Below are 16,200 nucleotides of genomic sequence, written 5' to 3'. Positions count from 1 at the left end.
CTACATGGTTAATATAGATCTAGAGAATATACTAAACATTTTTACAACAAGAAAATATCCGCATATAAAATACCAACTTGCGCGAACATTCTGTTTAGCTTACGGGATGTATCTCATGTTCATAATTTATATCATAAAACAGACATTGTTTAATTAATATCAGATTTTTATCTAAGCCATTAAATATCAACATTGACCATCCGCTTAATCTTACACCCAAAAATAAACCTCTAAGAAAATTAGAATCACACACGTGACTCCCCTGAACATCATTAGCCCAACTGTCCGAGCGCCGGACGAGAGCTATAAAACAGTATCTGAACAGTTTGATCCCAAACCACCAGCACGCTCACCCAACCAGCCCACCTACTAAACCATTTTTATCTCACCTGTGGATTTATCTATCTGATTGTTTAGACAGGTATAGAGCCTCCCTCTGGCACCGCGCGTGATTCCGTTTAAAGGCTGTTTAACCCAGCCCGTGAGTCGAGCTAACGCTTCCAGCAGAGCTCATACAGGCCGTGCTACAGGTTCTAACACATGGGAAATGGGCCATAAATCTGGTCCACCTAGGTCAAGGGAGACAACAATAAATAATCTCGATAAACGCTACAGGTAGGGGATCTGATACCCAGCAATGAGAATTACTTTCTCATGTTTCCTAATCGGGGGAGAAAAACTGACGATAATCGAAAGAAGATCTAAATCCTGCTTTAAGCCCTGTTTTTACTTTGATAGTCCGATCTTACCGGCACCGACTTTTTAAGAAGGTTATCAAAGTATGTATACGTTCGTTTATACGTTCGTTTATAAACACAAGATTAGCTTTTTAACTTGCTAAGTTCCGTTTCTGAAAAGAATAACTTCTAAAAATTTACGCACACGCACACAAAAAAAAAAGATTAAAAAAAAAAAAAGTATAAAAATCATTCACGGTTTATTATTATTATAATAGCCCGAATGCTAAAATGTTAATTTGTTACATCAATTAAGCACTAATTTTAATACTCATGCATAGATGTTTTTGGGGGTTAGGTTAAGGTTGGGTTAGTCTGCCCCCCCCCCCCCCCCCCCCACCTGTGGATATAAGCCTCTGACAATAGCTTTCCAGGCGTCTCTGTCCAGGGTTATTTTCTCAAACTGTCCCCAGGTGTATCCAATCTACTTTTTGTAGGTATTGAGTTTTATTATTGGAGGCTGCAATTGATTGAAAGATAACCAATTCTTTTATATCCTAGAGCTACTACCATTGAAAACAATAAATAAAAGTTATGCTACTTGTAAGATCTGCGGCCCCTGTCACCGATGCGCGGTCTTGTATTGGGGGGGGGGGGGGGCACGGTAATGTACAGGAGATACACTTCAATCACCCAGATGTGGCATTCAATTTGTCCCGTCTGAGAATATTTGAAAGCATCTACGAGATTTACTACAGGTTAAATCTGATCACTTTCGTAACGCCGGAATAAGGGGGGGGGGGGGGGGCGGATGTATGTAAATATTATGGAATATTTCGTCCTTGATTTATGCGCGTATGCTTTATTAAATTTTTTATTTTGAATGTTATTTTTTTTCACAGGTCTCCACAATTAGCTTTTAGTATTACATGAATTCATTAGAATCTTGCTATTTTTAGGCTGACGACTACTTAGAATTATTCCAGTATTAGCTATTTTAAAGGACAGGGTGCACACTATACGGTATTGACGAAAGTTAGACTTCGCGCTTCCTAACGAAGTGACACACTGACTTCCATGTTATCAACTGTGAATGCTACATCTGTATAAATGCTCCATCACAAACCCCCATTACTAGACAACCAATGCCAGATTTTTCCCGTTATATTTTTATTGCCTTACCCCACAACACCCACCCCTAACAAAAGATTTATTGTTGATATAACTCGAGTTTAAAATGAATAAACCAAAAGCTCACCTTTGTTAAATAAACAATATATTATTTAGTTGTAAACACACCAACACTGAAAAAAAAAATCAAGAGGAAGGGAACAAACTCTCGTGTTAAAACTCCCCGCATTACCTCCCCTGTGTCAAGGTAACACCTATTTATGCGCGCAGTATCATGGAATGAATCTAATTAAATGTTGTTTTCAATACTTCAAACACGAAGAGATCTCAACAGCTACATGTTTTCTTATTTCCGTGATTTAACTGAGGAGATAATAACGATAACAGCAATTCGTGCAGCGATAACGTACGGCTAGAACATCCAAGGTAGTTTCCAGATTCTTAATAGTTTCCTGCAGGGAAGTTATTCAACTTGTATAAGAAATATTTTATAGATGCATAATGCGTAATACATCAAAAATGTTATATACATGTTAGTATAAAATATAAGCTTGACTTTACAATGGGAAACAAAAAATCAACATTTTTTTTAAGATTGTTTCATTGTTTAGTTGCGAATTTTCATGTTATGTTTCTTTTTTCCTTCAAATTCCAAGTGTTTTATTTTAAACTCTTCGGAGAGTGAATTCCTCGTTGATTAATCCATTTCCTTTTATCCAAAGAAAAAAAAATAACCCAAGACTTTGTGAGTTTGGTTGGCTGGAAATTACAAGAAGTGGTCTTGTACGGATGTTTAAAAAAATGCCTTTCAAAACTTAAAAGATTTTTTTGATTCAATTCCAGGAGAGAACGAAAGCGTGAGCCACGAAGTGAGAGAAAGCGAAAACGAAAGCGAGTTTTAAAAAAGAACAATAACGTCCTCAACATGACATGCTTTTTTTTTTTCAAGTTAATTTTGCTTCGCTTCTCCGTTCGAATCACCAGCTTTGAGGATATCGAAATAATGCTGACCAGTTTTATCTGGGGAGAAAAGCCAAAAAGTTTTTCGAATTCTCGTCCAAATTCTCGCTTCATTTCCCTCCTCTTGGCTTCATCTTTTATTCACTACAATCAATAAATTAAATTATAAAGTACTATTTAACGTGGTGGGTGGACTTTCTAAATTTTACACATGAAAATTTTGCGCTTGTGAATTTTATCATTTGGTTTCATCTAAATTATTTAAATTAGCTTGGAAGGATTCAGATTAGCTTGGACGGCTGATTTTCATTTTTTTTTATCTCACACGTTTTAATATAATGTTAAGTTACCTTTTTCAACTCACATATTTTAAATTATTGTTGAGTGACCTTTTATCAACGCACAGATTTAAATTTAGGCTACTTAAAGTTACGCCTATTTGAATTCACAAATTTAGGAATTACATAAAGTTTTATTTATTTTAGCCCTTCAATTTAGAATAACTTTATGTTAGGCCAACAAATGTTTGAAAACACTAATTTAGAATTACATTAAGTTACATTTATTTTATCTCTTCAATTTAGAATTACTTTAAGTTACCTCTGTTTGAAAACTCACATTTAGAGTTACTTTAAGTTACATTTATTTAAACCCATGCGTTTAGAATTGCGTCTTTATCTATATTTCAACTCCAAAAATTAATTTAGACATTTATAATTACTTAGACTTAGAGTTACATTTTTTTAACTCATAAATTTTGAAATACTCTCAGTTAAAAATGTGTGGTGTTTTATTTTGAAAACTCTGCAATGCTCTTTTAAAAAAACAACTCTTCGATCACACAGTATAATAATGTCTGTGATATAATAGTTGATACACACAGACCGATGATTGCACCATTCTTGACATTGATGTATCTTATCAAAGAAAATGTTCATCTTTTTTATCCTACATTATATTATTTGCTTGCAATTTCCTCAAAAAGTCGACTGAATTTAAAAAACACGTTGAATTTTTAAAAAAAAATTAAATTGAGACCGTACTTTGAAAAACTTGCTAGACACGACGATTATCGTCGTAATCATAAGCGTATTCAATCCTAGTAAGTCAAATATTTGAAGGAACCGTTTGATCACGTGGGTTGTGCACACCATCCACCATCTTCTGGGTGTGTATTTTTTTTGTGTGTAATACTGTGCTGGGCCGTTTAATGGCGGATCTGTTGACGAAGTGATTTTCAGACAAGGAATTTAGCAGTGTGAGAAAGGCAGGAACAGTCCCAGAGTTCCCTGTAACACGATGGATAGGCGGGGTACAGGAGAAAATTGTTTCTATCTTGGTGTGAGGGTGGGGAAGAGAATGGGTGGAGAGGGGATTGGATGGGAGGGTTCGTTGAAGGAGTTGGGGTATGAGAAGTAAGGATTGAATGCGGAGGAGGGTGTTGCGAAAAAAAACGAGGTAGTGTGATTTGGTTATTGCAATATTTGGCCTTGAATTTCGGCGAGGATGAAATTGGGGTGGTTATCAAAATATACTTTGGAGAAAATGAAAAATAAAAGTACAAATTGGTAATTCTTAGATCTGTGGGTTATTAGATATCTTGAAGGTGGTTGATATTGGCTGGTGGTTAGATGCGTTTGATGTGGTTTGTTTACTGTTGGAAATATAAAAGTAGTTTCTAAGTTTAGTAATGGGTATTAGTGATCAGTCCTCAAAAGCTTCATTTAAAAATGTTTTCAACAATAAACAGCTACGAACGTACTTTACTTACTTTAAATTGTAGCCCTACTTTAACAAAATAGTAGCCTTGCTTAACACGTTCGTACACAAAAAAAAACATTTTGTATACCGCCACAAGTAATTGAATAGAAAATTGATTACTGAATAAATCTTACTACTCCTACTTTCACAATACGACCAACACTTTTTTCAATCAAGTGTGTACACACAGACAGCTAAATTAACACAAGATATACGGCACTTTTGTATGGAAACAAAATCATTAACACAGAACAAGTGGGTGGATAGTTTCTGGGGGGTCAAGGGTCAACCCACAACTAACATGGATGTTGTTTGAACAGAGAAAACAGATCGACAGCCGGACTACATGTAAGAAAGAGAAAACTGTACAATCTACTTATTAAGGACAGACTGTATTGTCTACTTAAGAATAGACTGTCTGTCTACTTAAGAACAGACTATGCTGCCTACTTATTTAGATTTTTTTAACAATCTGTTTCTCTATACAATCTATTGATGCATATAATTCACGTAGTCACATGTTACGCTAATATCCATATTAACCTAATTAAATTTAAAAATTTGGAGTTGTTAATAACATTGTTTTGACCATATTTCTATTTTTCATTCATTTAGAATAAGACCAAAATAATCTATATATATAATTCTCCTCTTCGAGCCGTTAGAAAACAAGCTGCAAACGCTCTCCCTACCTCCCCACCCCTACATGGTTTTAGTGAGCTGTGTTCACTCTAAATGTTTACAAGCAGAGCCAACGATTTTAAACGTAGGGGGGGGGGGGGGGAGGGGAGGGGGAAGGAAGGGGGGGGGGTTATGGTCCTTAACGAGCTACTTATAGTGTTTTAAAGAAATATTTTCAGTGTCAGCGTTGGTACTGTCGAATTCACAAATTATGAATTATTGAAAATTAGAAACAACTAAATAGCGGCGTATGTTATGCCGCGGGCCGGCTCGTAATAATGTAATACAACTCTTTATCTGTTGGTTTTTCAGAGTCGTATTATTTCTGATTCAGTAACACTGGCACGCAGAGTTTCTTCAAGGCATCTCTTCGGGGCTCTGCCCCCCCCCCCCCCCCCCCCCCCCCATCCGGAGAAAAAAGTCTGGCTGCTGGCACAATGATGCAAGTGTTTGGGGAGAATAAATCCAAATATACAACAATAGCAATAGGTCTAGTCTTATGAGAGGCATCTCAAGGCAGGGGCGGGGAGCGCGGTCTATCGGGTGATACTATTTTAGGGTGACACCAAGAGGAAAAATTGTAAAATTTACAGTTAAAACAATGTTTTATCTAGTTAAAATAACAAAATAGTAGTGAGACATCAAACAGAATATGCTAATTTGATTGAGAGGGATGGGGGGGGGGGGGACAGAGGCGTAGCGATGGGGGGGGGGGGGGGGGGCAGGGGGGTACATATGTCCCCGGGCGCCGACCTTAGGGGGCGCCAAAATGGGTTGTAAAAACAAATTAAAATGTCATTTTAGCTGCATTTTTGCAATTTGAGGGGGGGGGTGTGCAAATCGAAAATTTTCTCCCGAGGGGGGCGCCAAATTGAAAGTTTGTCCCCGGGCGCCGGGAAGGGTCGCTACGCCTCTGGGGGGGGGAGGTGACACCCTCAGTTACAGCACCGGGTGACAGCCGACCTAGAGACGCCACTGCCAATAGTGTAAATCTTACTACTCCCCCCCCCTTCACATCACAAACTAGCTTTTTTTTCCGCGGGGCTAGGGTTAAATAAATCATTCTCCCCTCCCCCCCCTCATCCCATGTAACCGATGGGCTATCTTGGGCCGCCTATGAAGTCAAACTTTTCCTCGTTTGAGTGCAACGAAAAAATTCAACGAATATTTTTTTATCTGCTTTTTTTTTTTTTTTAAACCTGTCAAACTTAGAAAAAATCAAAATGGAAGACGTTATTATACAAATACAAGTATTTAGCTTTAAGTATACAAAAACTCCCAGACTAGCGAAGAAAAAAAAAAACATTTCAGAATTCAGAAACAAAAATCTTTTGATGTCTAAATGCTTGACCCTGCTAGCATGTCGTATTACTTGAGTTGTCAAATTTAGAGCCACGGTTGCGTCTAATCTTTTCGGAAGCGAGACAATGAGATACGCAGGAGCAAGCTCGGGGGAGACAAAACAAAAATAGATCGCACCCGATTACCGGGATTACCCGTTTAAATTTAAACGTCAAAATGTAAACAAAGATTTTCATATAAAAAAAAATGCATTGGACCATCCCTAACCATTAAACTGAACTTTATGGAGTGCAACAAATTATACTTCGTTTTTTGCCTTGCTCTTTATCTGTAAGCTTACGTAATAGGCTATACTAGGGTTTCTTTAAGATATTATCTCGGGGAGGGGGCGGGGGTACTTGAAACTTCCAGATTAGCGGGCGCACTTAAAATTTCAGAAATGGGGGTGGGGGGGGGGGGGGCACAGGGTAAAAGTTAATATCGTCTACATAAATTAGAGCTAGGCATTTTTCCTCTCTCCAAGAAATGTCTGAAACTGTGCTTAACTGAGTTAAAGAATAAACTTTCCAATGCGGTAGGAGTGAGATTGTGGAGAGAAGCTGGTACACTCACGATTTTGTCGGCAGACGTTAAATGTGGGCGGCTGTGCGCACTATGTTGTCACTACCACGAAGGAGCAACGCGAAAAAAAAACTAAATAAATTTTTGCGGGGAAAAAAAAACGTTTCCTTGACCGTGTTTTTTTATGTTGTCTCAGAAAGCAGGAATATAATTTTTCCGTAGAAAACAAACACAAAAAAACTGACAAGTTTTAAAATTTGATTACCATATTTTTCAAAACCTGTACTTTTCTATGTATTCAACCAAGCGGTAAAATATTGATGATGAGAGACTATTAGCTATATTGCTGTGTGTAAACATTGGCAATGTTGTGTTGGTAAACAATCAGACACTTGCTTCGCGGAGAGGTGTCCGTGACGTCTTGCTCCGCGGAGTTAATTCCCTTATATTTACACACACGCTAGCACTGGATGACCGAGCTTGTTGTATTAGACATATTTTACACGCAAATCGGCACATATTTGCTGCATGATTTGCTGTTTTACAAACAACCCAAGTGGAAAAACGGGTACACACAGGTAGCGAGAAAATATAAGTAGACTGAGTCTATTAAGTTAACACTGATGAGTAGCCTTACTTTCTAGCGTTGGGGTAAGTAAAAGCGGCTGGGCATATCTTACATTAACCCTTTATATTATAAGTTTATAATATGTCTCACATGTTAACTCATCATCTGCACAAATATTGGTATTGCCCGAAAGAGGTTTTTCGTGTATTTACATGAACTGAGATCTAAAACAAAGAAAGGAAGAAAGAAAAATCGTCAACACTCATGAATCTATCTACCCTGAGGTTTTCTTAGTGCTAATGGAGTGTATGAGAGGACTCTTCTAGTGATGCCTGTGTAACCTTTAGTTTGTATAGATGTCTAAGTAAAGAATTTTGGCTCCCACAAACGTAATTTCTACATTATATGTTCAGATATAAAAACCATACCACCAATTATGCCATGGGATGGCGTGGCTTAAGAGGTAGAGAGCTAGGCTGTTAACCTGAAAGTCTCGAGTTCAAATACGGGTCAAAGTCAGTAAAACGTCCCTGAGTACACCCAGGTCTGATGGGTACCTAACCTAACTCATGTAAGGGAAAGTAAAGTTGGTTGGGCAAGTGCTGACAACACCTTTCCTTCTTATGCCGAGGTCAAGAAACATATAAACTCTACTTCATCTGCCCTAGAGAGGATTCTTTACTTTACTACCATGGTAGGTTACATATAAAAACCATGACACCAGGTTAAAATAGTGCAGCATTTATGGATTACTTTGACAGCAGCTGCTGCTATGAACTAGATTACAACCTAAACAATGACAATAGATATTCTCCAACAAATGACTACAGTAAGTTTTAAGTATATATATATATATATATATATATATATATATATATATATATATATATATATATATATATATATATATATATATATATATATATATATATATATATTAGTTAATGTAAAAATAACCAAGTCATTGTAAATATACACATATTTATTAGAGTACACTCTTTTGTATACACCATAGAGTTACACAAGTAGAATATTATAGGCTGCAGACAAAAAGTACAAACCTTCAGTCCTACACAGAAGATATTTTTTTCAATACTTTAATTTTCTTCAACCAATTTTTTTTTGTAAACTGTTATTGATATTGTCTTCATTCTTTTTACTTTCATTTTTTTTACATTTTTATTGTATCATCTTTTTGTTTTATTTTCAAGAGATTTAAAGTAAGTTATGTATTATATTTGGATTATATTTTGTATCCAATACCAGGAAAGGGGAAATGATTCAGTTTAATGGGAGATAAAAACACTTGGAAGCTTAGAGAAAAATACATTAGCATATTTAATTTTACGATTAATAAAAATATAAAATATCTGCAGCCAGATTTTTAAAAATAAAACAGCTGTCATGGAATAATGTTAATTAGGAATAGCAATTTTCATAACACCTGAACAAAGATTGATAAAAGTGATTCATTCAATCACATCAAAAGACAGTCTTTGTACAAATAATTCTAAGCATTAAAAACTTAACATTGTAATAGTGGCTAAAATAGCTATCTTTAGGAAAGAATTGAACACTATGTTCATTCTACTAAAAAAAAAGATGGTATGGAGAAGTGGGAGTACAGGAATTAAACCAATAATTAATGGATGTATTTATTTTAAATTATAGATATTAACATATATAAAATATGAACAGAACACATTTATTGAATGCTATAAACAACCTCTAGGTCACTGCCAGATATTTGCATCAATTGAGAACACAGTAGATTAATAGCACACACCAAATCAGTACAAACAAACAGACTACCATGGCTTCACTTCAGTTTAAGCTACTCACCAGATCACTTCAAAAGTAATAAAAGTATTCTACTGACTAATGATCCAGATTAAGCTACTAGGCAATTCACTTCAACAGTAATAAAAAGTATTCTATTAACTAATGTTTCAGACCTCACATATCTAAACTAGCTTAATACAATAGCTGTAAAAATATCACTTCATACATCAAGGGGTTGAAAATTTGTAGCACAGTTGTAGCAAAGTAACAAAAAAGAAAATTAAAATTTGAAACAACTCTAAATACATATTTGTTTGAAGTCTTTGAAAGCTTAGAAGTATAGAAGGGGCATATGTATATTTTAAAAATAATTTTTTTAAATTTAATTTTTTTATTTTTGTAGCACCAAAAACCTTAGTTTATCTCAGCATAAAGCTATGTTTATATCAGAACAAATCTAGGTTTGTAGCAATAAGTTAGGATCGATTGCATGCATCAGATTATAGAAACTATAAAAAGAAATTTAATTTAAAGACCTAATACATATTGCCTTAGTAAAGAAGGCTGAATAAGGCAGTTATGAAAATCTTTCACTAGATTGTAAACCATTCATAAATAATAAATACATTCTTAGCTAAATCCATTACTAACTCCATTCTAAAAGTTTATTATGCGTGCTAATTTTTTTTAAAGCAAAAAAAATTTTTAAATAAATCAGTTATCAACTTAAAGCACATGATACTACAGTAAACAGTACACAATTATTTTGAATGAAATTAATGAAACACAAGAATTACAAAAATAAAATCTCAGAATAACAAGTGAATTAATTGTATCACTACATACAAAAATATTATAGTTAACTTCTTGTTTATTATATATTAACTGTGTATTTGATTTGTTTAAAAAAAATAATGCCTGTAATTTTTTAAAAATATTGATTAAATATTAATATCACATCAGAAAAATTAAAATATATATCACATCTCAAAAAATGTATAAAATATTATCACATGACATACTTGATTATTCACATCTCAGTGTTTAGGATTTCTTAGAGTGAGCTTTTATTTTCAATTAATTACAGCCGAGTGGTAAAGTGATCTAAAAATTACACTTACACACACTTTTTAGTGACAAATACGCTATAGGTTTCCTTAAGCTTTCAACAGTTTTTTTAAATAAAATTAAGAATGTTAACTCACATGGAGTGAGAAAAATGAATTAAAAAAGACTTGTTGCCAAATTTTCTCTTAAACTAATCACACAAAACCACCAGAATATTGAACCAACCCCACCACCCCATCACACCCACCACCACATCACAAAACCAACCAGTTTTTTATTCAATTTTATTTTCTTAAAACCAATACCAAAGAGAAATGTTTATGTAAGTATATAAGAGAGTGAAAAGTTAAACAGTGGTGTTTTTTGTGAAAAATTAGTGTTTGCAAAAACATAATTAAATAAATAGTGCAAATTTCAATAGGGTAAACTAGTATCTTTTTTGCCTGAGTTCAGTAGATGCCCTATGGATACATCACTAAGATAATTGGCCTATTTGATCAGTTAATATTGCATGTCTAATAAATCAATATTAAATAAAATGAGCTTCAGATACTGGAATGTTTATATTATAACCATGTATCATAATTTTATAAAAAGGTGCAAGGTACATTTTAAGTAAAAATTATTTGAAATCAAAATAGCTAAAATTTTTGGAATGCCTTTAAACTATAAAGAGTAGTGCTGACAAAAAAAATTATTGGAAGCTCAATAACTTGAATTATTGGCTTAACTTATTGGAGAATTTTAATTACACAGCAACTTCAACAAGTAGCTAATTACAAAAGAGATTGGTTCTTTCTTCAATGCCATCTAATATGAATATTGCAGCCTGTGGTTTTAACATATATACTCAATCACAACTTAATGCTCAATTGCCACGGAAATATGTAATTCTATTTATGAAAGATTTTCAAACTCTTTGATACGGATCTTGTTATTTTACTTTGTAATATTGATTATTTAATTATAGAATGAAAACCATTGGAAAATATGATTGAAGAAAATATAAATTAAATGAACTTAGAATAGCCTACATCAGTGTTACATTTTTTTAACATTATGCACATGGCTCATTATCATCTTTTCCCTTTGTGCGCAAGACACATGGGACAGATGAAGTAGAGTTCCTCTGTTTCAATGGCCTCAATGGTTAGCAATATACCCAGCTGCCTTTTTTTCCCTGGTGTGAATCAGGTACCCATCAGAGCTGGGTAGACTCAGAGACATCCTACAAACTCTAGCCAGGGAGCAGAACTAGAGACTTTGGGTTAGCAATCATAGTCTATACGGTTTATGAACACGACCAATCACAAATGACTAATTTTAAATAATGAAATGTTTTGTGTTTAAAGGCAAAAAGGTAAGGTAGCAAGTGAAGGCAGATGACAATGATAAATCAAAAGAATCCTATTTAAATTTATGTTTTCTAAAATAGAGCATTACTACCCAATCTTGAAGAGAGGGGGTCAATGATATGATTGACAAACTGATGTTTTCCTATTAAATTGTGATGGTTGTTGAATATTTGTTTTGGAGAAGTTCACTTAATTAGTCAGTAAATTCACTTGCCAGTAGTGAGTTTGTTATGTAAGGCTAGTAAAAATACACTGTTAAAGGTACTTTCTGAACAATCATTATAGAAATAATTCATATAATTAGGTGTTCAATAACATGGATTTGTTACTTGCATTTTATGTAGACTAATTGTATGGTTAGTGTATGGATAATTATTAAAATGGGTTAGTGTAGAAATAGTTTCTATTATGATACCATAAAATGTTGTTAATATAAGAATATATTAATTATTATATTATATATCTAAGTATTCTTGAAAAAAAAATTAACATTAATCCCAGATTCATATAGTTGCAGACACATAAAATTGAAATAATGATAAACAATCCTGAGCTTAAAGGCTGGTGTAACAAAACAAAGAAGCTGATTAAGAATATAAGTTCATAGTATCATATGAATAGTATTATTAAAACCTGTAGACTACCTTGTGTATTCAGGAATAACAGTATATTCAAAAGCCAAATATTTAATAAAAACTGTATACAATGTTTTGCATTTTATTTTATTAAAGATAGCTAAGAGCCTTTTTAGATAGTCTCTTAATTTTTAATATTTTATGTTCACATTCTGATGATTTCATGTGTAGCAATTCAATTTCAACACTTAATAAAAACCTGAAAGACATTGAATGTCTTACAAACTAATGTACTCAACATTTAATGGGTTAATTAGATCATTAGTTCCAATTATCACATTTTTATTGACATAACTTTCATTAGAAATTAAACTGAAAAATGATCCAAAGAAAAAAAAAGACAAAAATTAGGTTTATATAATAATATATTAGTTTTTAGTTATATTATTATTACTTAAAATGATTAAAGTGCAATTAATCTTACGAATCAAGAATATCCTTCAGTGCAATGTAGTCAGCTATTTTGTTAGGTACAACAGCAGCTTGACGCAACCAAGTCATCACTGAGCCAAACCTGTCCCCCAGGTGCTCTCGTAAGCTAATGCGACTCAAGTGCAGCAAAGAAGGAATCTTGGAAACACACTTGTTGATATGCCTGACAACATCTCCTTTAGATGCCAGAGCTGGGGGCAGCCTGTCTTCTCTTAACCACGACCACTGGACCTTACATCCGACTTGAATCAAAAGAAACATAATCTCTACATTGCCTAGCTCCATTGCCAGCTGAAAAGGGGTCAGAGGTCGTAGTGAATATTTGGCATTGCTGGTAGAATTAAGAGAACAGTTAGCTCTAAGCAGCTCCATGATAATAGGTATGTTTTGTTGATCTACCGCGTGGTGTAGTGGTGTGGACCACATACAGGTCTCTGTATGAACCGTCGCCCCCAACTGAAGCAGCAGTTTCACCATCGGCAGTGAGCTGTTTAAAACAGCTTGAGACAGAAGAGAAATGCATTGTGGAGCTTTGGCGTAGTTTACATCTCCACCTCCAGCAACTAAGATAGGGACGACTTTGATGATATTCTCCTCCACAGCCAGTGTTAATGGTGTGTTCCCCGAAGCGTCCAGGCAATTTGGATTAGCACCACATTGAAGGAATGTTTCTATAACACGGTCATCACACCTTGAAACTGCTATGTGAAGGGTAGATTTACCATTCATTTTTAAAGAAGTGTCAGCTCCTGCAAGTAAAAGTTCAGTCACTATTTCAGCATTCACGTTTTTTAGAATCAATGCACGCAATAGTGGGCTTGTATTATGGCTGCAGAGGGCATTTACATTTGCCCCAGCAATGATTAGTCTCCTGACTAATTGTAAATCGCCCTTGTCAACAGCTACATGCAGTGGCATCACTTTAGAAGAAGATGATATATTTGGATTACACCCTGCACCCAACAACAAATCAACACAGCGCCGGTAATTAACTTTAAAAGCGGGCTGGAAATTAAAAATAGTTTTTAATAAGGCTGTTATTCCTTGTTTGTTTGGTCGATCTCTCAGGAATACATTACAGTCAAGTAAGTAGGCCACAACTTCAGCTGCCCCATGCTTTGCTGCTACATGCAGGGCTGTTTCCCCATCTGGGGTGAGAGATTCTATGTCACAGCCTTCGGCAAACAAAAACCGCAAGGCCTTGACATTCCCGTGTGATGCTGCTAGATGAGCTGCAGTCCACCCATGGTGTTTGCGTTTCACAAATTCAAAATTGCTGGTGAAGACGACACCAACATCTAAATTGTATTTATAAACTGTTTTTTCTATAGCGTCACAAGAACCTTCATCCACTGCTCGATAAAAATCATGCACTACATCATGATAAGGAATATTTTCTTTCCCCATATGGACAGGTAAAGAATTACCATCAGAAATCTTAACAGATGTGTCTGTATTTAACTGTTGACACAAAGGTTGTTGTTCATGAATTGGATTAGGCCAGTCTACTTTAACTGTGGTAATAGGCATCATACTTTGATCCTCTTCAGACAAAGCCAGCTCATCATCAAAGTTTACAGTTTCAGCTTCCATAGAACTAGAGGCGTGTAAATTTCTTGAAATTCTTCTTCCTTCATTGTCAGAAAAATCCATTCTTGAATATCAAGCTATACTGTAAGCCTACAATTAGACAGTAGAAAACAAACTATTTTAACAATAACATTCAACAGTCGTGTAATGTTTATTTTCTTCTTTTATTATAACAATTTTTAAGGGAGATGAAATAAGTTACACATTTTTTTTTAAACTACAATTCTTAAAAAGTACACTAGTTTGGGTTTTAAAATAATAATATAAAGTATTATATTATATAAAGATTAAAGATAGGCCTAACTAACTAACTAGTTACTAGGCCTATGAACTTGTAAATTACAAGGCTTGACAAGGGTCTTACGAAAATACAAGACACAAAATTGAGAGGCGGTAATATGCGAAAGTTACTTGCAGAAATATATAATTTGCTAAACACTTTTTGTTTGCTGACTGCATGCTTTTTTTTTTAGACATCCATCCATGATGAAAATTTGGTAATCTATCGTTTTGGGTACGTAAAATCGCCCGTGGCTAATAATGTACGAAAACGTTTCCTCATTGTCAAGGCTTTATAATAGAAGTATATTGTGATATGTTTGTGTCAAATATTATAGATAAATGAATATTAAACCTAAATCAATGGCTAAATATATCAATATAGACCAGAAATTAACTTTAAACAGCAGTGTCTGCGAGCAAGATTTGCTATATAAACAGCAGCCATTTGTAAAATAGAGTGGCTTCCCCCTGAATCTCGCGCTATAAGCTTATTAAAATAAAACTTAAACAAGATGGCTGCTATAGTAAATGAGCATGGTTGCATCTGTTGGAAACATCGCTAGTCTTCATTTATTACGGAAAAGTTTTCGTACATTAATAGCCGCTGGCCATTTTACGTACCCAAAACGATAGATTACCAAATGGACACAAGCGAGTTGACACGATTCCTTCCAAAGTGTTCTTGACATGGAATAAAAACATGCTTTTTAGATTTAGACCGTAAAAAAAATAAAAAATAAAAACTTAATTAATTTAGAAATTTTATATTTTTAGAATAAATGCTATAAAAGTTGCAAATCCAGAGAACTTGAAAATAATTTGTTGAGTTTAAGGCTACATTTCTATTTATTTTCATCAAGCCTAAGTTATAACCGGATGTTTCACTTTCGTAAGACAAATATTGATTGGCTGTACGTACAGTAACTTAGTGATCGATAACTATTTGTTTACAAAACTTTGCAGATCAAGTTTTTAAATAACAATGCAAATTTAAAACCCCATGACCTAGTTTTCTATTTTTAGCTTACAATGTGTACAATAAAATTTATGGCGGCCTATCCAATAGCAGGATGCCATTGTTTATGTCGCCATTACACGTGAAAACCAAATTGTTTTTGCTTTTTTTTTTAAATTTTTATTTAGTTACCGAAAATATTAAAAACATCAAATGGGCCTAGATTCTACGTCCAATCTTTTTAGTAAAGTCTGAAAAAAAACCAGACAGACAGGATTTTATAACCATATTAATTGTAACTACGCCGTGCAAGATTTTTAAATTAATTTATTTAAATTTATGCACCTCTCAAATACCTTTGAGACTTTTCTCGCTTGTGTCCATTAAATCACCTGGATAGAGATTCTAAATTTAAAATTTAGAATAATTTAGATCTAGATATCTAGATCATAGTAAATAG

At 34.3% G+C, this 16,200-nt stretch overlaps 1 protein-coding gene across 1 annotated transcript; it reads right to left on the bottom strand.

Annotated features, from left to right (window-relative positions):
- Positions 1 to 12,328: 12,328 nt before the first annotated feature.
- Positions 12,329 to 14,572, bottom strand: LOC131958369 (putative ankyrin repeat protein RF_0381). Its single transcript, XM_059323370.1, has one exon. The coding sequence runs from the start codon at positions 14,564 to 14,566 to the stop codon at positions 12,902 to 12,904; it is 1,665 nt and encodes a 554-aa protein (XP_059179353.1). The 5' UTR covers positions 14,567 to 14,572; the 3' UTR covers positions 12,329 to 12,901.
- Positions 14,573 to 16,200: the final 1,628 nt, after the last annotated feature.

This window comes from Physella acuta, unplaced genomic scaffold, assembly GCF_028476545.2.
Source record: "Physella acuta isolate Inbredline_101_S28 unplaced genomic scaffold, ASM2847654v3 ptg001322l, whole genome shotgun sequence".
Lineage (NCBI taxonomy): Eukaryota > Metazoa > Mollusca > Gastropoda > Physidae > Physella > Physella acuta.
The sequence above is the reverse complement of the archived record's forward strand: the minus strand, read 5'-3'. Positions and strand labels throughout refer to the sequence as shown.